At 44.2% G+C, this 22978-nt stretch overlaps 1 protein-coding gene across 2 annotated transcripts in view; it reads left to right on the plus strand.

The window, feature by feature from the left end:
- MKS1 (MKS transition zone complex subunit 1) overlaps positions 1-22978 on the plus strand; it is a 45528-nt gene that overhangs the window by 16888 nt on the left and 5662 nt on the right. For both annotated transcript variants that reach the window (XR_012297242.1, XM_073667624.1), the window contains exons 9-16: positions 1816-1872; positions 2996-3038; positions 10941-11003; positions 11330-11400; positions 12532-12601; positions 12682-12786; positions 15451-15584; positions 16413-16495. Coding sequence is in view for 1 of the 2 variants with exons in the window: in XM_073667624.1 (XP_073523725.1) it covers positions 1816-1872; positions 2996-3038; positions 10941-11003; positions 11330-11400; positions 12532-12601; positions 12682-12786; positions 15451-15584; positions 16413-16495 (626 nt within the window). In the remaining variant the exon portion in view is untranslated. The remainder of the gene's footprint in view (positions 1-1815; positions 1873-2995; positions 3039-10940; positions 11004-11329; positions 11401-12531; positions 12602-12681; positions 12787-15450; positions 15585-16412; positions 16496-22978) is intronic.

Below are 22978 nucleotides of genomic sequence, written 5' to 3' on the forward strand. Positions count from 1 at the left end.
TGAGACATGTATTAAATCTCATCATGTGTGATACTGTCCGCTGAGTCATGTATCTAATCCTATCCTGTGTGATACAGTCCACTGAGACGTGTATCTAATCCCATCATGTGTGATAGTCCACTGAGACATGTATCTAATCTTATCATGTGTGATACAGTCCGCTGAGACATGTATCTAATCCCATCATGTGTGATACAGTCCGCTGAGACATGTATCTAATCCCATCATGTGTGATAGTCCACTGAGACATGTATCTAATCTTATCATGTGTGATACAGTCCGCTGAGACATGTATCTAATCCCATCATGTGTTATACAGCCCGCTGAGTCATGTATCTAATCCCATCATGTGTGATACAGTCCGCTGAGTCATGTATCTAATCCCATCATGTGTGATACAGTCCGCTGAGACGTGTATCTAATCCTATTATGTGTGATACGGTCCGCTGAGACATGTATTAAATCTCATCATGTGTGATACGGTCCGCTGAGTCATGTATCTAATCCTATCCTGTGTGATACAGTCTGCTGAGACATGTATCTAATCCCATCATGTGTGATAGTCCACTGAGACATGTATCTAATCCTATCATGTGTGATACAGTCCTCTGAGACATGTATCTAATCCTATCCTGTGTGATACAGTCCGCTGAGCTGTTTATCTAATCCTATCATGTGTGATACAGTCCACTGAGACGTGTATCTAATCCTATTATGTGTGATACGGTCCGCTGAGTCATGTATCTAATCCTATCATGTGTGATACAGTCCACTGAGACGTGTATCTAATCCCATCATGTGTGATAGTCCAATGAGACATGTATCTAATCCTATCATGTGTGATACAGTCCACTGAGACGTGTATCTAATCCCATCATGTGTGATATAGTCCACTGAGACATGTATCTAATCCTATCATGTGTGATACAGTCCACTGAGACGTGTATCTAATCCCATCATGTGTGATATTCCACTGAGACATGTATCTAATCCTATCATGTGTGATACAGTCCGCTGAGACATGTATCTAATCCCATCATGTGATCATGCGTGATACAGTCTGCTGAGCTGAGTATCTCCACATGTCAGTATCACGTTTGCTGTCACCAGCAATATGGCTCTGTACTGTAATCCAAAACTTTACCCCCCCCCCCCCCCCATCTTCCTCCTTGGGGAGGAGTGACCTAAGACATATGCAGCAGATCCCGCCCACATTTACTGCAGTCGTAATGCGAGCTAGCACTACACTACATTTTCATGGCAAATATCAGCTGCTGCTCCCCCTAGTGTTTAAAAGTTGAAAATATCACAACCTTTTAAATTATTTTTCATATCATTAAATTATTATTTTTTTAGTTAAAACATTTTTTTCATTTCCATTTTTTTCAATTGTTAAAAAAATGATGACACATTCCCCATTAAAGAAGAAAAGTAAAAAAGTATAATAGTGCATTATGGGAAATATCTAAGTGCAGCTTGAAAACATTGGCATTTTTAAGAAATTAAATCTGAGCTCTGATTGGTTGCTATGGGGTTTAGACCAGTTTTAAGTTGTTTTTTTTTTTTCCTTTTTTTATTATAAATGAGGCTTAATGTTTTTTCTTACTTTACAGCAAAGTGGCTAAAATGTATATGACCTGAACGACCCTTGGACAATCAGGATCTCCGCACAGTGTAATAGTTAATTTCTGTTCATTTGCAGATTTCTCACAGTGGACTCTCTCCGTTTAGAAATACTCTGGTTTTCTTGGTGCGGACACTTGTGAATAGCGGCAGAGCAGTAACTTGTATTATTTATTGTGATTTATTTTCCAGCTGTATGGCAGGCATAAAGAATACCTAAACAATCTAGTGGGCTCAGACTTTGAGATGGTAAGTTATCCTATACATGTAACATTTACAGCTGCATTAAGTATATTCCTTGTAAAGGAGCACAGTAAATGCACGCACCATAAAGAACATTCTCTGCACTTCCTCTTTTAATTTCATATTTTGCTTTGATCTTATGTTGTCTCATATTGGAATTAACAGTGAAAAAAAAAATATTAAAAAAATAAATTAAAATCCTGTGTTTGTGATCCCGGAGATCAGCTACATCCACCATCTTTTTTTTCTCATTCTCCTTTGTTTGACTTTAAGACATCAGGCTTTGGCAAGAGTCTTTCCCCCCTTCGACCTACTTGCAGTAAAATAAAATGAAAGAAAACCTATCACCTCTGTGTGTCGGGGATACACTAAACTCGTCACTAAATATGACTGTTCCTAATCAGCTTCCCAAAGACTTGACTCTCCTGTAGAGCGAAAAACGAAATTCCAGTAGCAAGGAGAAATACTTGTAAAATGTCCAATTTATTTCATGTACATTAACAGCGAACCGGAGTCCAGGTTTTTGCTTCCTAATCTGAGACAGAGACCCTGATTCCAGCGATGTGTCGCTTACTGGGCTGTTTGCTGTAGTTTTTATAAAATCACAGTTTTATGAGCAGCAGATTATCACTAGAGGACTAGTAAAGCCGCTGCCATGTAGTCCTCCATATTCATAAGCTCTGTATGTTACCGCTTCTGCTGCTTTCTGCCTATGCACAGTGTAAACACACCAATCTGTGGTGTGGGCGGGGTTATACAGAGCTCAGCATTCAGAGAACTGCTTGATCTTCCGCAAAGAAAACAGGGATTTTAGCAAAAATTCAACACACACACCAGTAAGTGATAGATTGCTGGAATCAGGGTCTCTGTCCCTACATCATGCTGTGCTCAAATGGGGCAACCAAAAACCTAGTAACAGATTCCCAGTAGACACCAAAGTCTCAAAATGTGTCTTTCGACCTCTCTAAGCTAGTTTTTTGACGAAGGTTGTCTGATCAATTTCCCCCTCTGTCTTTTGCTTCCTTGGTTGCACAATTGACCTTTGTTATATGTCAGAATATTAATTGAAACATTACAGCGTTATATGTTTTGTTATTAAATGAATGAAAGAACAATGTTCTCTTTACAGCCGCCCACTGGTGCTTTGCGAGTTTTTATAAATGGAGAGATCGGTAAGTGAATGAACTACTGTGTGATGTATTATCATTACTCAGATCATTACTGGTGCATGGAGCGGGCCGCTCTTGTTATAGTTTGTGACTAGTAGGATATTTTCTGTATAATTTTGTTGGACATTAGCATTCAGACACAGTAGACGAGGTGGAATTTCAGCTTATTGGGGGTCAGTATCAAGTTTATGTATTTGCCATGTGAAAAGTTATCCTACTAATGATAATAATAATAATAAAAAAAAAATACCCTAACCTAGTAAAGCATTTAGCCTCTTCGTCAGCGTAACACAGCAGTTTTAAATAGGCGTCAGATCCTCAGATCACCAGCCTGTGCCTGCCTACTCAACATGGGTTGCTGTGCAGACGTCTAGGGGTATGTGCACATAACGTCCTTAAGAAGACGGCGCGCCTGCCTAACCTTTCCCTTTATCCCATAGAGCACACGTGTCAAACTCTGGCCCATGGGCTAAATCTGGCCCGCAGGGTATTTATATTTGGCCCCTGACACCAGAACTGCCACCCCTATGTAGGGCCATTATTCTGTATGGAGGACTATGTAGGGCCATTATTCTGTATGGAGGACTATGTGGACCATTATACTGTATGGAGGACTATGTGGGGCCATTATACTGTATGGAGGTCTATGTGGGGCCCATTATACTGTATGGAGGACTATGTGGGGCCCATTACTCTGTATGGAGGACTATGTGGGGCCATTATGCGGTATGAAGGACTATGTGGGGCCCATTATTCTGTATGGAGGACTATGTGGACCATTATAATGTATGGAGGACTATGTGGGGCCATTATACTGTATGGAGGACTATGTGGGGCCATTATACGGTATGAAGGACTATGTGGGGCCCATTATTCTGTATGGAGGACTATGTGGGCCCATTATTATGCATAGAGGACTTTGTGGGACCCATTATACTGTATGGAGAACTATGTGGGGCCCATTATTCTGCATGGAGCACTATGTGGGGTCATTATACTTTATGGAGGACTATGTGGGGCCCATTATTCTGTATGGAGGACTATGTAGGGCCATTATTCTGTATGGAGGACTATGTGGGGCCCATTATTCTGTATGGAGGACTATGTGGGGCCCATTATTCTGTATGGAGGACTATGTGGGGCCATTATTCTGTATGGAGGACTATGTGGGGCCATTATTCTGTATGGAGCTCATTATTCGGTATGGAGGACTATGTAGGGCCATTATTCTGTATGGAGGACTATGTGGGGCCCATTATTCTGTATGGAGGACTATGTGGGGCCCATTATTCTGTATGGAGGACTATGTGGGGCTCATTATACTGTATGGAGGACTATGTGGGGCCCATTATTCTGTATGGAGGACTATGTGGGGCCCATTATTCTGTATGGAGGACTATGTGGGGCTCATTATACTGTATGGAAGACTATGTGGGGCCCATTATTCTGTATGGAGGACTATGTGGGGCCCATTATTCTGTATGGAGGACTATGTAGGGCCATTATTCTGTATGGAGGACTATGTGGGGCCCATTATTCTGTATGGAGGACTATGTGGGGCCCATTATTCTGTATGGAGGACTATGTGGGGCCATTATTCTGTATGGAGGACTATGTGGGGCCATTATTCTGTATGGAGCTCATTATTCAGTATGGAGCACTATGTAGGGCCATTATTCTGTATGGAGGACTATGTGGGGCCCATTATTCTGTATGGATGACTATGTGGGGCCCATTATTCTGTATGGAGGACTATGTGGGGCTCATTATACTGTATGGAGGACTATGTGGGGCCCATTATTCTGTATGGAGGACTATGTGGGGCCCATTATTCTGTATGGAGGACTATGTGGGGCTCATTATACTGTATGGAAGACTATGTGGGGCCCATTATTCTGTATGGAGGACTATGTGGGGCCCATTATTCTGTATGGAGGACTATGTGGGGCCCATTATTCTGTATGGAGGACTATGTGGGGCCCATTATTCTGTATGGAGGACTATGTGGGGCCCATTATTTTGTATGGAGGACTATGTGGGGCTCATTATACTGTATGGAAGACTATGTGGGGCCCATTATTCTGTATGGAGGACTATGTGGGACCCATTATTCTGTATGGAGGACTATGTGGGGCTCATTATACTGTATACTGGTTGGCCCGCTATTTTGGCCCTCTGTGTGTTTAAGTTTGACATCTCTCCCATAGAGAGAAATAATAATCTGTACTTATTGCGATGACGACAGCTATCATTTTTATAGACCTACAATAATGTGGCTAAATATTTGGCTATCAGAACATGTATAACAATTAGGAGGGTCACAATTAGCAGGACAATGTGACCTCACAAACTAAATACAGTTGATTGTAGATGATGTTCATAAATGAGTATCATAAAAAAACACGCAGAACTTGTAAGTTACATAAGTGCAGCGGATGTTAATGTTTTTAGAGGGTGGAGCATAAGGCAAAAAACTGAGACTGAACACATTGATTGTGGTGGGAAACAGTTATTGGATGCAGGGGCTTAGTAAAAGATTGTTAGTGAATATACAGTACCGTGTAGAAGTTTTAGGCAATTGTGGGAAAAATGCTGCAAAGTAAGAATGCTTTCAAAAATAGAAGTATTAATAAGTTTCTCTGGCTGACCAGGGCGTCTACGGTCCACAACATTGGCCATTTGTTGGTGCTTTTTCATCGTCCCAGTCTCTGACATCTTTGCCTGGGAGAGACTTTCCTGATGCACTAGAACTACCTGGTGCCATGGTCTATAACTAAAGGTCCTGTGGGCCCTGCTGAAAAACTTGGACCTGTACCCCCATGTCCTTGCTGTTCTAAATCCTATAAAAACGTGTTCAACTCCACATTAAAAAAAAAAAAAGACTACTTATAAAATATATAAATCCATTAAAACACGGCAATAAGATTACTTTCTAAGCAATGCTTCTGAATAGTAGTCATACAGGTACCAAATAACAAATATCACCATATTGTTACTGAACAAGTCCGCTATACCAAAACTAATATACCAATAATAAACCACATAAAGTAGATAAATACACAATGACCATGTATTATCATCACATTGTGTGTGAGTATAACCATCATCCTGTTATTGCACAAAATTATTATTAGTTATTATAGCACCATTTATTCTATGGCGCTTTACATGTGAAAAGGGGTATACATAATAAAACAAGTATAATAATCTTAGACAATAGAAGTCACTGACTGGTACAGGAGGAGAGAGGACCCTGCCCGCGAGGGCTCACAGTCTATAAGGGATAGGTGATGGTAGAGCTGGTGGTGGAGCGGTGGTTACTGCAGGTTGTAGGCTTGTCGGAAGAGGTAGGTCTTCAGGTTCCTTTTGAAGGCTTCCACGGTAGGCGAGAGTCTGATGTGTTGGGGTAGAGAGTTCTAGAGTAGGGGGGAAGCACGGGAGAAATCTTGTATGCGATTGTGGGAAGAGGAGATAAGAGGGGAGTAGAGAAGGAGATCTTGTGAGGATCGGAGGTTGCGTGCAGGTAAGTACCGGGAGACTAGGTCAGAGATATATGGAGGAGACAGGTTGTGGATGGCTTTGTATGTCAAGGTTAGGATTTTGAACTGGAGTCTCTGGGCAATGGGGAGCCAGTGAAGGGATTGACAGAGAGGAGAGGCCAAGGAATAGCTGGGGGACAGGTGGATTAGTTGGGCAGCAGAGTTTAGGATAGATTGGAGGGGTGCGAGAGTGTTAGAGGGGAGGCCACAGAGCAGGAGGTTGTAGTAGTCAAGGAGGGAGATGATGTGGGCATGGACTAGGGTTTTTGCAGATTCTTGAGTAAGGAATGTATGGATCCGGGAAATATTTTTGAATTGTAGTGTGCAGGAAGTGGAAAGGGCTTGGATATGTGGTTTGAAGGAGAGATCAGAGTCAAGGGTTACCCTGAAGCAGCGAGCTTGTGGGACTAGGGTGGGTGAGCAGGCAATTACTTTGATAGGTCTGTTGAAGAGGTTGAGTGAGATGGGGGAAAGATGATTAATTCTGTTTTGTCCATGTTAAGTTTTAGAAATCTAGCAGAGAGGAAGGATGAAATAATGGGCAGACATTGTGAGATTCTGGTTAGTAGGGAGGTGATATCGGGTCCAGAGAGGTATATCTGTGTTTCATCAGCATATAGGTGATATTGCAAGCCGTGGGACTCTATGAGCCGAAGGTGTAAATGGAGAAGAGCAGAGGCCCTAAGACTGAACCTTGGGGGACACCGACAGATAGAGGGCGAGGTGAGGAGGTGGTGTGTGAGTGGGAGATGCTGAATGTCCGATCTGTTAGGTATGACGAGATCCAAGATAGGGCCAAGTCTGTGATGCCAAGAGATGAGAGAATCTGTAGTAATAGGGGATGGTCCACCGTGTCAAAGGCGGAGGACAGGTCCAGGAGGAGGAGGACAGAGTAGTGTCGCTTGGATTTGGCGGTTAGTAAGTCAGGGCAGTTTCAGTGGAGTGGTGCAGTAGGAAGCCAGATTGTAAGCGGTCGAAGAGGGAGCAGGAGGAGAAGTGGGAGGACAGTTCAAGATGGATGTGTTGTTCCATTAGTTTTGAGGCATAGGGGAGACGTGATATGGGGCGATAGCTAGACACAGAGGATGGGTGTGATTGAGACATGTTTGAAACATGAGGGCAAGACACCAGTTGTTAGAGATAGGTTGAAGAGATGGGTTTTAGTTGGGGTAAAGGCTGTGGCGAGGTTTGGGATGAGGTGGGATGGGATTGAGTCAAGTGCACAGGTGGTGAGATGTGATCTTGAGAGTAGAGCGGAAAGTTGATCTTCCGTAATGGTGGAGAAGCTGGTTTTGGAGGAGGAGGACTGAGTCGTTGTGAGGCAGGGCTGTGGGGATTGTAGGCCAAAGCTTTCTCTGATGTTATCAAAGTCTTCAGCTGAGATGAGTGGAGAGGGAGGAGGTGCTGGGGGACAGAGGAGAGAATTGAAAATGTTGAATAGCTGTTTAGGGTTGTGAGACAGGGAGGAAATGAGAGATGAGAAGTATGTTTGTTTTGCTGCAATGAGTGTGCACTTGAAAGTAGTGAGGGACTGTTTGAATGTGATGACGTTCTCGTTGGAGTGGGATCTTTTCCATCTCCGCTCAGCAACTCTGGAAGCCAATCTCAGTTCTTTAGTCAGGCTGGTGTGCCAGGGTTGCCTGTTGATTTTACGAGCTTTGGTATGGGTGAGAGGAGCGACAGATTCAAGAGCTGCAGCTATTGTGGTGTTATATAAAGAGGCAGCAGCATTTGCATTGTGCAAGGAACTTATGTCTGTAATAGGGAGAAGGGATTCAGAGAGTGAGTGAAGATCAAGGTGTTTAAGATTTCTGCGAGGGTGTGCAGGTTTGTGGAGTGGGGGTTGTGGACCAGGAGAGGAGAGGGAGGAGAATGTAAGTAGGTTGTGGTCAGACAGTGGGAGAGGTGAGTTAGAGAGGTTAGATAGGGAACAGAGGCAGGTGAAGATGAGGTCCAGTGTGTGGCCATCTTTGTGAGTGGCTGCGGAAGGCCATTGAGCGAGGCCGAAGGAGGATGTGAGAGAAGCTTAGAGACAGCTGAGCGGGAAGTGTCAATGGGGATGTTGAAGTCACCCATAATGATAGCGGGGATGTCAGCGTAAAGGAAGTGAAGTAGTCAGGTGGTGAAATGGTCGAAGCAGGTGGTGGCTGGCCCTGGGAGTCGGTAAATGACAGCCAGTTGGAGTAGGGAGTAGATGCACAGACAGTGCACCTCAAAAGAAGGGAGGGTAATGGAGGACGGCAGTGCAATTAGGGTGAAGGAGCAGTTATCCGAAAGGAGAAAACCAACTCCTCCTGAGAGGCTGTGTCAGAGGGGGTGAGCCAGGTTTCGGTGGTGCCTAGGAAGTTAAGTTTGTTAGTAATGAAAAGATCATGGATGTAGGAAAGTTTGTTGCAGACAGAGCGAGCTTTCCATAGAGCTCCTCTTAATGGGACTGGAGAAGCGGGGGCTGGGCGGATGGGTATAAGGTTAGAGAGGTTGCATAAAGTTGTGTTAGATTGTGGATGAGATGTCGAAGTGACTGTGGAGATGTGGTGAGGAGGACCAGGATTTGGGGAGATATCGACGGCAGTGAGGAGGATCAGAGAAAGTGTTAGTAGGTGGGAGCAGGAGAAGGCATGAGGTGGCTGTCTGTCTTTGGAGACCGAGGATTGTATGTTGAGGAATAGTTCTGAGGAGGAGGTGAGATGGATGGGGAGGATTGAGGGAGAGATAACCAGTTCCTTACTAGGTGTAGTCATTAGGGGGGTTTGTAAAAAGTGAAGGATTGTAGGGGTGAGAGTGAAAACAAGCAGAAACATTGTTTACAGTGGCTATGTATCCAGTTACCTTAAGTTCCCTTCTGATTCAATTCTGGTATAACTCATATTTGTATACTTAATCGATGATACACTTAAGGCGATGAACGCAAACTGTTTGTGACCCCCTCACAGTAGAAATCTGTAGCCCCTATATAGTTTTTATGCTTGGGTCTCCTCCTCTGGCCCCCTTTTCTCAGTCTTCATTGGGGGACACAGGAAACCATGGTGTACGCTGCTGCCGCCAGGAGGCTGCCACTAAGAATTACAACTAAGAAAAAAAAGTCTGCAGCCCGGTTCAGTAGTAATGTGCGTCTTTGCTCAAATACAGCTGTAATGTCCCCACCTCCGTTGCTGTAATACATTAGTAACGTATATTTCTGCACTTAGTCATCCACCTTTTATGCTTTGAAACAGGTGGAACATCCCTTATTGTGGCTCCAGAAATTAATAACTTTAAGGGGATAGCCGCGACTCAAAGAAAAAACAATGTACCTAAGCGCTAACAGGTAGATAATTGCAACCCACCTGCCTGTTGTGCCCGTTGTCATTCTCCATCGGCACAGAGCGGTCACAGACTTACGCTGACGTCCTGTCAACGGAGCAGCGGTTTCCCTTTCTGTTGACAGGGCGGGACTACTGGTGTCATGCTGGTGTGATTGACAGCCGGCTCTCCGCTGCCTAATTGGGAGAAGCCGGCTGTCAATCAGCATGACACCAGTAGTCTCGCCCTGTCAACAGGAAGAGAAACCGCTGCTCCGTTGACAGGAAGCAGCTGAAACTCAGGCAGGAGCGTCCAATGACCGGCGCCGGGTACAACAGTCAGGTAGCAGCTACATGCCTTTTAGTGCTTAGGCACATTTTTTTTTTTTAAAGTCCCGGATATCCCCTTTAATAATGTATGAGCTACAATGGGGAGATTATTATTTATGTCCCTTATTGTGGAATACTCCTGTCCCCTTTTGTGGCCCCCATACATTAATAATGTCTCCCAGTTGGCCCCATACAATAATAATAATAATGTCCCCCACCCTGGCTCCTTTGGTAATTAATGTCCCATGTCCTGGCCACTTTGTATAATAATGTCCCCCATCCTGGTCCCCTTGTTTAACAGTGTCCCTTTCCATAACCTTCTAAAAATAAATAAATGACCCTCCTTATCTATTCTCGCTCTCCTCTATAGCCGGCACAGAGAAGTGGGGGCAGTGCATGGCAGTGATGTCTAGCGTCACCCGCTACAGTCACGCTGAGATAAACTGCCAACCTCTGATAGGCCTGCGGCGTGTACAGCGATTGTGGTGGAGGGAGCCGGTGACTCTCTGTGCCGCCATGCATTTCAGCTGAATGGGTTATACATGGCTCCGCATTTTGAGCACTTCTTAGATCTGCAACAGAGAAAACAGTGACACATCGCTGGAATCAGGGTCTCAGCCCCTACATCCGGCTGCTCTCAGATTGCATAGCCAAAACCTGCTGACGGATTCCCTTTATGTGTATTACTTTACATTTAGAGCAGCTCATTTTCATTTTAACATTTTAGACTGTGCCTCTTTCTTTTCTCACCCCAGTGTCTGCACATGAATATGAATATGATAACCTCTATGTTCATTTCTTCATGGAGCTACCAAAACGTAAGTATCTTGAGTAACATGAAGTTTTTAATTATTTCCAATTATACAGGACACATTAGGACAGGAATTTAAGTGTAGGGAAGAAAAGCGATGTGGTACAGCAACTGATGATGCCTTTAATTGTGTATTTCCATAAATATGTGTATAAGTCTAATTATTGTAATAGAACTCAATGCTCTAGATTTTCTTTCAGCCTTTCCTAGGACTGGGTTAGCGCTTATATGGCCAATGTCAGAATTTAACCCCAGCTTAAAAAAACATGAAGTAATATGTAGAAGTGTATTTTGCTGACACTTCCATATTATTTCTTAAAATTTTCTTTGCAGACTGGTCCAGTCCTGCCTTTCAGGAACTTTCTGGTGTAACTCAAAGCTGCAGATCTAAAACTCATGAAAGGGTAAGTACCTGCTGTCAGTTATCATGTGTAGTATTGGTCGTCTATTGCTGTAATTAAAGTGACTATTCCATGATAGGTTATGGTATTTCATGCACCACTACAATGCACTTATGGTTCATGGCAAACATAAGTTTCTACAAAGTTTTATTTCAGGCAAAATGTAATGTGTCACACCTAGACCAAAGTATAGAAGTTGTAATACAGATTTTTGCCAATGAATCAAGATGTTTTTATATATTTTTTAAAAGGCTTTATTTTCCTTTTTTTAGCACAATGAAAGTATGAACAATAGCAACCATTAGAATCAATAAGTATCATCAATGTTCAATGTCTGACCTTACTTCAATATTATGTAGTTGCATAGAACGAATTAACAACAGCTAAAGAATCCTATTCATACACTCAATACATACAACCTCATACACGACACACAATCATACCAGTCTCCATGACCATCACCCCTCCCCCAAAATGTCATTAAAGTGGTATTCCTATCTCCAAAATCCTATCCCAATATGCAGTAGGTGTAATAATAATAGCAAATGCCTCCATTTAGAAATGTAGTATAGTTCTTCTGATTAGCTATGTTGCCTACCCCATTTTCCGGGCATTGGAGTAGCTTAGGTATACATGGTTACAACTAACAACTAACTAACTGTCACTGTATAAGTCGTTAGTTAGTTTTTACTGGTCGTAACCATGTGTATCTAAGCTACTGCATTGCCCTGGACATGGGGTAAGTGACATAGCTAATCAGCATAACTATACTACATTTCTAAATGGAGGCATTTGCTATTATTATTATTACACCTACTGCATATTGGGATAGGATCTTGGAGATGGGAATACCCCTTTAAACATCACCTTAAGCAGACATATAATAGAAAGAAATAGGGAAATCTATGCGCCTGCCGGGAACTTGTTCGCGCTCGGTGCACTTTTGTACTTATTTTCATAAAGCATCAATGTTTACTTTCTCAGCAATTGTATTTTAAAAATCCTACTTTTCAGCTGTGTCTACCATTCCCAGCACTGGATATCAGTAATTCCTGGTGTTCTGAGTCAGTTTCACACCAGACATAATTTCTCCCTCATTGTCACAACTTTCTCACTTAATCTATCTCCCTCCAGGAAAATGTTGCCTATTTCTGCCATCCTTTCAGTTTTGAGATGTTCCTGTCAGAAGAAGTGGAATCTGAGGGTAGGTTGTTGGCTAAAAAGTGAAAGTCTTCTGTGTGTAGAAAATGTCAGAAGTGTTCATCTCCTCATTGCTCATTTCAGATGTCCCACAATGGCCAGTTTTATATTTTGAGGTCCTTTCCCTGGATTTTTGGCAGAGATATCGTGTTGAAGGATATGGATCAGTTGTGCTTCCACAAACCCCAGGCAAGGAACCTAAATTAAAGAAGCTACTTCCACTTTGTCCTGTGCTCAGACTACAGAATATTTTTACAGCATGTTGCAATGGAGACCGACCACCGCTGATAGACAGCAGAACACATGCCATGCTTACAAGCTTTTTTCTGTAAGCACTATTTTAATGCTGGCCAGGATTGCTGGATAAATAATAATAATAAATTTATTTATATAGTTCCAACATATTCCAAAGCACTTTACAATTAATATTTCAGTGTTACCTCTTAATCCCGACAAGCTTCAACACTGTGCTTACGAGATAGACAGTGGTGGTCGGTCTCCTAAAAAATGAGCTGTAAACAATAAAGTGTTACTATCTTAAGAACAACTGCAAATTTTAATTGGTATTAAATTGCAAAAGTGCTTGTTTTCTTCACAAGGAATACATCAGCTGGTTTTGATATGTAATCTGAGAGCAGCATAATGTAGGTGGGGCAGAGACCCTGATTCCAGGGATGTGTCACTTGTTAGGCTGTTTGCTGTAATTTCAATGCAATTAGTGTTTTATCAGCAGGAGATCATCACTAGAAGACTAGGTCTAATGTGCAGGTCAGTCAGGCTAATCTGTGTATCCCCACCCCCACCACTGCTTGGCTGCTTGCTGACAATACACAGAAAGCTACCAATAAGTGGTGTGGGCGGGGTTATACAGAGCTCAGCATTCATAGCACTGCTACATCTACAACAAAGAAAACAGGGATCCCATCAAAAGTACATCAAGTAGTCCAGTACGTTATACATTGCTGGAATCAGGCTCTCTGCCCCCACATCATGCTGCTCTCAGATTCCATTTCAAAAACCTGCTGACAGATTCCCTTTAACAGTACAGCAGATTTATTTTATTATATGTATGCATTTTGCAAGTGAAATGTTGTCCCGGCACAGACATTGATGATAAATTGCTAGGATATGCCATTACTATCCAGTCAGTGAGGGCTCTAGCACTGTGATCACTGGTCATCGCTAGAATGAAGACGCACTGGAGCTAGGAAAGCCTTGTGCCGCTTTGACGTCTCTGTAGCTGTTTTTCTTGTTTCATTTATGTACTGTAAATATTTTACACTAAACAGTTGCAAATCATGTTCACGGAGCGACGAAAACTTAAAGCCCGAGCACGCTATAAATACTCCGTGCTCGGCCGCGTATACGCGGCGAAAGGGTTAACCGAACATACTCGCTCAACACTAGTAGTCACCGGAAATGGAAGGAAGGAGTTCCCAGAGATGCTTAGCACTTGTTGGCCCTTTTGCCTTCACTCTGCGGTCCAGCTCACCCCAAACCATCTCGATTGGGTTCAGGTCTGGTGACTGTGGAGGCCAGGTCATCTGGCGTAGCACCCCATCACTCTCCTTCTTGGTCAGGCCTGCTGCACAAAGTCTCCTCTTGGCAGTCGTTGTAGAGATGTGTCTGCTGCTAGAACTCTGTGTGACATTGACCTGGTCTCTAATCTGAGCGGCTGTTAACCTGCGATTTCTGAGGCTGGTGACTCGGATAAACTTATCCTCAGAAGCAGAGGTGACTCTTGGTCTTCCTTTCCTGGGGCGGTCCTCATGTGAGCCAGTTTCTTTGTAGCGCTTGATGGTTTTTGCAACTGCACTTGGGGACACTTTCAAAGTTTTCCCAATTTTTCGCACTGACTGACCTTCATTTCTTAAAGTAATGATGGCCACTCGTTTTTCTTTACTTAGCTGCTGTTTTCTTGCCATAATACAAATTCTAACAGTGTATTCAGTAGGACTATCAGCTGTGTATCCACCAGACTTCTGCACAACACAACTGATGGTCCCAACCCCATTTATAAGGCAATAAATCCCACTTATTAAACCTGACAGGGCACACCTGTGAAGTGAAAACCATTTCCGGTGACTACCTCATGAAGCTCATCAAGAGAATGCCAAGAGTGTGCAAAGCAGTCATCAAAGCAAAAGGTGGCTACTTTGAAGAACCTAGAATATAAGACATATTTTCAGTTGTTTCACACTTTTTTGTTAAGTATATAATTCCACATGTGTTAATTCATAGTTTTGATGCCTTCAGTGTGAATGTACAATTTTCATAGTCATGAAAATACAGAAAAATCTTTAAATGAGAAGGTGTGTCCAAACTTTTGGTCTGTACTGTATGTGTAAGAGAATTTATATTTATGCCTAAAAATTGCATTATTTTGTAATTTTAGTATATTTTTTCATTATTCTACATCTCTGTAATGTATTAGTATAGTTCTGTGTCAATCTGATACAGCATATTGCTATATGGTAACACTAACAGCCATCTTAGTATACAAACCTATTTTCTTGGACTGACTGCAAAGGACTTCTCCAGTCCCCAGTCATAGAGAAACCCAAAGGATAATTTTCATTGATCATGTTTTGGTCAGTTTTGACCGAAGCAATCAAGGGTTAAACACCAAGGAACAATTGTCCTGGCCAGGAGATCAGGAGCTAAGCTGTAGGGATAGATCCCATAATGACTGCTGTAAACCACATATTGACAGTCATTAAGGAGTTAATTTGCGGGTGTTCTAATTCACATGTGCTGTGTTCCCAGTGGTAGTAGTTGTCCAGAAGTTCCTTAGTGTTACTGGGTAATATACATTGGAGAATTACACTAACACTTATTCCACTCTGTGCACAGGAATGCACAACGTCACGGCACAAACCTGGCGACCTGTGGAACAGGGAACAGTATCTGAGCTCAGGAGGTTTTTCATAGGTGGCTCTCCTGAACTGGAGGACATGACCTATGCCAGGATACCCGCTACCTTTCAGGTAACATGCATTGTTTCTACATGCTGCCTCTTTCCTACAAATTCAATAGAATAGAGCAACGTTTCTCACCCGTGAAGACATTATCACCTTAAGGGCTCGTGCAGGCGACTGTAGGTTTGGACCAAGTGCGATCCGTCAAAACATCGGATCACACTTTGGACAATTGTTATTCTGTGAGGCAGTGCACATGTCCTAATTTTTCCTCGGACAATCGGATGGCATTTGCCCATTCATGTCTGTGGGTTTATGGAAAATATCAGGCCGTATATGGATTTCATCCGAGTGTGGTCTGATTTTCACGCAGAGATTGAATGGAGAAGATGGAGAACCTTCTTCTTTTTTTTCTTTTTATTCTCGAAATCTGAGAAAGTCTGATCTCGCTCGGTTTCACCCTCGGATCACGCTCTGATCACGCTCGGATCGCCCTCGGATCTCGCTTGGATCTTGCTCAGATCTCGCTCTGATCACGCTCGGATCACGCTCGGATCGCCCTCGGATCACGCTCGGATCGCCCTCGGATCACGCTCGGATCGCCCTCGGATCACGCTCTGATCTCGCTCGGATCTCGCTTGGATCACGCTCGGATCTCGCTCGTATCACACTCTGATTAGCAAAATCAGACAAATTGTCTCGAATGGAAAACATACGGTCGTCTGCGCCTTCACTAATAAAAGAGGAGAACTCAATCTGCTTTTATCCAGAATAAGGCTTTAGTAGGATCAGCCAGACATTACTGACACCCCTCGCTTATAACGCGATCATGTCTTCTGTATACAGATTGAATATTGAGATACGGACAATAACTTGATTGTGTCTTGTGTTGTGCAGGGAGAACGTCTAAGTCGCTTTGGTTTTAGAACAGAGACATCAGGCAGAGTGATATTTCGCTTCCACTCCATACATCAGTCACGGTATGAGCAGAAATACAGTAATGTACATAAGTTCAATGAGTCTTGCAAATAATTGTAGACCGTGGTGTAAAACTGGCCGTGGATATGCAAATTAATGGGAATCTGTCATTAGGTTTATGCTTCTCATTCTGAAGGAAGCATAAGATGGGGGCAGAGACCCTGAGCCCAGTGCTGGAAGATGTCATTCTCTTCCTTTACTATATGTGAACTACTAATTTAATGCATGATAAAAATGCATCATGAGTATATGCTGCAGGTGAGTCAAGTGATTGATTTAAATGGCTGTTCCTATGTGGTAAAGTGATGGTATATGCTCACATTATGCCATCATTGTATGAAATGAGAAAACCCTTTTAATTGTTGATGAATCTTTCTGCCAGTGATTCCAAAGTCAAAGTAAAAATTAGACCTGTTTCGCCTAGGTAGATAACACTGAGGAAACACACTGCAAGCAAGCAGAGAGCGATCCAGGCAGGCAGTGGTGACGTCAGTAGCTGTAGCCAATAGCTGCAAAGCACTGACTGGGGGGGTGGGCCTCCCCAACTGCTGCTGCCACCTCCGCACCGTGCAGCTGCCGCCACCTCCGCACAGTGCAGCTGCCGCCACCTCCGCACCGTGCAGCTGCCGCCACCTCCGCACCGTGCAGCTGCCGCCACCTCCGCACCGTGCAGCTGCCGCCACCTCCGCACCGTGCAGCTGCCGCCACCTCCGCACCGTGCAGCTGCCGCCACCTCCGCACAGTGCAGCTGCCGCCACCTCCGCACAGTGCAGCTGCCGCCACCTCCGCACCGTGCAGCTGCCGCCACCTCCGCACCGTGCAGCTGCCGCCACCTCCGCACCGTGCAGCTGCCGCCACCTCCGCACAGTGCAGCTGCCGCCACCTCCGCACAGTGCAGCTGCCGCCACCTCCGCACCGTGCAGCTGCCGCCACCTCCGCACCGTGCAGCTGCCGCCACCTCCGCACCGTGCAGCTGCCGCCACCTCCGCACCGTGCAGCTGCCGCCACCTCCGCACCGTGCAGCTGCCGCCACCTCCGCACCGTGCAGCTGCCGCCACCTCTGCACCGTGCAGCTGCCGCCACCTCCCCACACATGCAGCTGCCGCCACCTCCGCACCGTGCAGCTGCCGCCACCTCCGCACCGTGCAGCTGCCGCCACCTCCGCACCGTGCAGCTGCCGCCACCTCCCCACACATGCAGCTGCCGCCACCTCCCCACACATGCAGCTGCCGCCACCTCCCCACAAATGCAGCTGCCGCCACCTCCCCACACATGCAGCTGCCGCCACCTCCCCACACATGCAGCTGCCGCCACCTCCCCACACATGCAGCTGCCGCCACCTCCCCACACATGCAGCTGCCGCCACCTCCCCACACATGCAGCTGCCGCCACCTCCCCACACATGCCGCTGCCGCTACCTCTACACCGTGCAGCTGCCGCTACCTCTACACCGTGCAGCTGCCGCTACCTCTACACCGTGCAGCTGCCGCTACCTCTACACCGTGCAGCTGCCGCTACCTCTACACCGTGCAGCTGCCGCTACCTCCACACCGTGCAGCTGCCGCTACCTCCACACCGTGCAGCTGCCGCTACCTCCACACCGTGCAGCTGCCGCTACCTCCACACCGTGCAGCTGCCGCTACCTCCACACCGTGCAGCTGCCGCTACCTCCACACCGTGCAGCTGCCGCTACCTCCACACCGTGCAGCTGCCGCTACCTCCACACCGTGCAGCTGCCGCTACCTCCACACCGTGCAGCTGCCGCTACCTCTACACCGTGCAGCAGCAGTTGTCTTCCCTTGTAAGAGCTGGCCTTCTGCTGGAATAAATCCCTTAAGAAACAAGTATGTAGGGCAAACAAAATGGGCACTTTGAAGACCTAAGTATACAACCTAAGCATGTAGGGTCATTTGAAACATTTGGATGGATAGCTGCTACTGATAAGATTCTATGTAGAGGAGAGCTCTGCCTCTAGTCCCTTCCCTCCTCCCACCTACATAGAATCTTATCAGTAGCAGCTGCCATCTCCTATCTCAGTAATGGGAAAGTGTCTTCACTGAATACAGATTTTACCTCCGAATTGAGAATTTTAATAATGACCAATTTTGTCAGAGAAAGAAGCAGATTTTTCTGATAAGATATATTATATTAGTTGATTATTTTCACGTGTACTGTCAATTTATGAATTCAAAATTAAAACAACGGTTATGCTTTAACCCCTTATGAGTACGTCCAACCTTGTATTCCTGCACTCCATGCAGGCTGCAGCAATGATCCCACATGTTTTCGTGCACACTGATCTGATCAGCTGTCATGTGCCCCTAACAGCCGGGGGTGGAATCGCAATCCACCGCAGCTGTTAACATGTTAAACGCCGCTGTCAAACTCTGACAGCGGCATTAACATCGCCACGCCGGAAGCGCGTCACTAATCCCGCCCATCGGCGCCATGTCACATGACCGCGGGTCACCGATGGGTTGGCATGACAACCCGGGGTCTGCAGGAGACCCCTGCAGTTGTCATTGCCGGGATGCTATGTGTGCCGCCCAGTGGTCGGCGCTCAGAGCAAGTGAGCATTTCTGCTACATACAGCACAGGTTATTGGATGATCGCAGCTTCTAGTCTCCCATGGAGACTATTGAAGCATGTGAAAAGTAAAAAAAAATGTTTTTAAAAATATAAAAAAGTTATAAAAGTTCAAATCACCCCCTTTCATCCCATTCAAAATAAAGCAATTGAAAAAATCAAATCTACACATATTTGGTATTGCTGCATTCAGAATCGCCCGATCTATCCATATATAAAAAGAATTAATCCGATCAGTAAACGGCGTAACAAGAAAAAATATCAAAATGCCAGAATTACGTTTTTTTGGTCGCCGCAACATTGCACTAAAATGCAATAATGGGCGATCAAAACATTGTATCTACCCCAAAATGGTATAAATAAAAACGTCAGTTTGTCGCGCAAAAAATAAACCCTCACTTGGCCCCAGATTTCGAAAAATGGAGACGCTACGGGTCTTGGAAAATGGCAACTTTTTTTTTCTTGCAAACTTTGGAATTTTTTTTCACCACTTAACCGGTTCCCGACCGCCCACTGTAGATAAACGTCGGCTCTTGCTGGGCTCTGTGCAGCCCCGACGTTTAAAAACGGTGGGTGGTCCTGCAGCGCTCAGGACCCCCAGGGTCCTGCAAGCACTGCGATTCCGGTGCAGAGTGTTAGCTCTGACAGGGGACATCATCGGGACCTGATTGGATCAGGTCCCAATGATGTTAATCCTTTGCTATGTTTTATATGCCGCGATCTATAGTGATCGCGGCATATAGAAGATAGACAGAGGAGAGGGGGTCGTCTTACCTCTCCGACGACCCCTGATACCTTCCAGGACCTGGCGTTGCTATGGCTGCTGGAGATCACATAACCGCCTCCAGATCTACCATATATGGTGTCCTGCCAGGCTCAGCCTGCATCTGAAGCCTGGCAGGACACACTGACTGTGAAACAGTCAGCAAAGATCTCATGTAATGTAATACATGTCTATTACATTACATGAGATCAGTGATCAGAAAAATAAAAATTAATGTCCCATACAGGGACTAAGTAAAAATGTAAAAAAAAAGTAAAAAAAATGTTTTTAAACTGTTAAAAAAAAAATCACAAAATAAATAAAAATAAATAAATAAAATATTAAACCAATATATCCGTATATTTATGCAAAACCAAAAAAAGTACACATATTTGGTATCGCCGCGTCCGAAACAACCCGATCTATAAAACTGTCACACTAATTAACTCCTTCTGTGCACACCGTAATAAAAATAAATAAAAAACGGAGCAAAAAAATATGCTTTTTCATCATATCACCGATCAAAAAGCAAAATGGAAATAAAAATGGTACCGCTGAAAACGTCATCTTGTTCCGCAAAAAAAAAGCCGCCATACAGCTCCATCAGCCGAAAAATAAAAAAGTTATAGCGCTCAGAATAAAGCTATGCAAAATAAATATTTTTTCTATAAAATTGTTTTATTGTGTAAAAGCGCCAAAACATAAAAAAATATACAGTAAGTGTAGTATCGCTGTAAACGTACTGACCCGAAGAATAACGCTGCCTGATCACTTTTACCACATGCAGAACGGCAAAAAAAAAACCCTCAAAAAACAATTCCTGAAAAATTACTGAAAAAAAAATTCCTGTTTATTCTGCCTCCCAAAAAACGGAATAGAAAGCGATCAAAAAATGTCACATACCCAAAAATGGTTCCAATAAAAATGTCAACTCGTCCCGCAAAAAACAAGCTGTCACATGACTCTGTCGGCTGAAATATGGAAAAATTATAGCTCTCAAAATATGGCGATGCAAAATTAGATTTTGCAAAAAAAAGCGTCTCTTAGTGTGGGACAGCTGTCAGTCATAAAAACCCGATATAAATCTGGTATCTCTGTAATCGCACCGACCCGAAGAATAAAGTAATCTCATCACTTATACCACACGAAGAACAGCGTAAAAAATAAATAAAACCAATTCTTCACCTGCTGCTGATTTGTTTATTATGTCTCCCAAAGATCGCAGTAAGGCTCTGCTCACATTTATCCTGCGCTCTGCGCTGAGCGCTTACACCAGAGTTTCCGTGTAAATCTCTGAAATATGTGATTCAGCCGGAACCCATGACGGAAGATTCCCTGTAATGAGGCAGATATAAGCCACTGTGGATGCCATCTTGCCTGTGATCCCACGGTGTCAGTTTTTTTAGGCGTGCATAAAAGTGCGGTTGGCCACACTTTTGTGCACTTCTGAAAAAGAAGGACACCGCTACACAGAGGCCAGACGGAGTCCAGAGTAACTCTGCTGCCTCATTACAGTGAATGGATCCCGCAGGGGTTTCATCTGAATTACATCACTTGGAAATTTAGATGGAAACCCCGATGTAAGTGCTCAGCCTAGAGCGCCGGATAAATGTTACGTAAAATGTTCCCAATAAAAGCTTCAACTCAGTCCTCAAAAAAAGCTAGTCCCCACTCAGGTCCATCATCTGTTAAAAATATAAGGGACTTCCAAGTTACTGGTAGCAGAAAGGCTCTGGAAAAGCGAAATGGCCCTTGCCCCCCAAAAGAAATTCAGAAAATTTTGTGCTCCCAAATCCAAATACCTATTCTACAATAATTTGTTCTCCAATTGTCAAATAGCGCTCCGTCCCCCCCAGATCTCGCCGTATGGCTGAGCGGTACGATACAGCCACATATGGGGTATTGCCACTTTTAGAAGAAATTGTGTGACACATTTCGGCACCATTTTTACCCATTGCCCTGTGTGAAAATGTAAAATCTGAGGGTAAAACATTTTTTGTGGTAAAAATATAATTATGCTTTTTTCACTGCCCAATGGTATAAATTTAAAAATTAAAAAATACTCACGACTTCCCTAGATGAATTCCTTGAGAGGTGTAGTTTACAAAATGGGGTCACTTGTGGGGGTTTCTGCTGTTTTGGCATGTCAGCGACTCTTCAAATGTGACATGGTGTCTGCAACCTATCCCAGCCAACATAGCGCTCCTTTCTCTTCCGAACCCTGCCGTACACCAAAGCAGTGGTTTTCCCCCACATATGGGGTATCGGCGTACTCAGGAGAAATTGCACAACAAATTTCATGGTGCAATTTCTCCTGTTACCCTTATGATAATGCAAAATTAGGGAATGAAAAACATTTTTTGAGGGAAAAATGTGAAAATTTTATTTTTACGGCTCAATATTATAAACTTCTGTGAAGCAGCTGGGGGTGCAAGGTGCTCACCACACATCTAGATAAGTTCCCTAAGGGGTCTAGTTTCCAAAATGGTGGCACTTGTGGGGGGTTTCCACTGTTTAGGCACATCAGGGGCTCCCCAAATGCAACATGGCGTCTGCTAATTATTCAAACAAATTTTACGTTCAAAAAGTCAAATGGCGCTCCTTCCCTTTCAAACCCTGCCGTGCGCCCAAACAGTGGTTTGCCTCCACATATGGGGTATCTGCGTGTTCAGAAGAAATTGCACAACAAATTTCATGGTGCAATTTATCCTGTTACCCTTATGATAATGCAAAATTAAGGGATGAAAAACGTTTTTGTGGGAAAAATTTGAAAATTTTATTTTTACAGCTCAATATTATAAACTTCTGTGAAGCACCTTGGGGTTCAAGGTACTCACCACACATCTAGATAAGTTCCCTAAGGGGTCTAGTTTCCAAAATGGTGTCACTTGTGGGGGGTTTCCACTGTTTAGGCACATCAGGAGCTCTCCAAACGCATCATGGCGTCTGCTAATTATTCAGGCAAATTTTACATTCAAAAAGTCTAATGGCGCTCCTTCCCTTCCGAACCCTGCAGTGCGCCCAAACAGTGGTTTTCCCTCACATATGGGGTATCAGCACGCTCAAGAGAAATTGCACAAAAAAATTTTGGGGTCCATTTTTTCCTGTTACCCCTGTGAAAATAAAAAAAAATGGG

This window comes from Phyllobates terribilis, unplaced genomic scaffold (assembly GCF_046119375.1).
Source record: "Phyllobates terribilis strain yellow unplaced genomic scaffold, ASM4611937v1 Scaffold_2__4_contigs__length_985480577, whole genome shotgun sequence".
In the NCBI taxonomy this organism is placed as follows: domain Eukaryota; kingdom Metazoa; phylum Chordata; class Amphibia; order Anura; family Dendrobatidae; genus Phyllobates; species Phyllobates terribilis.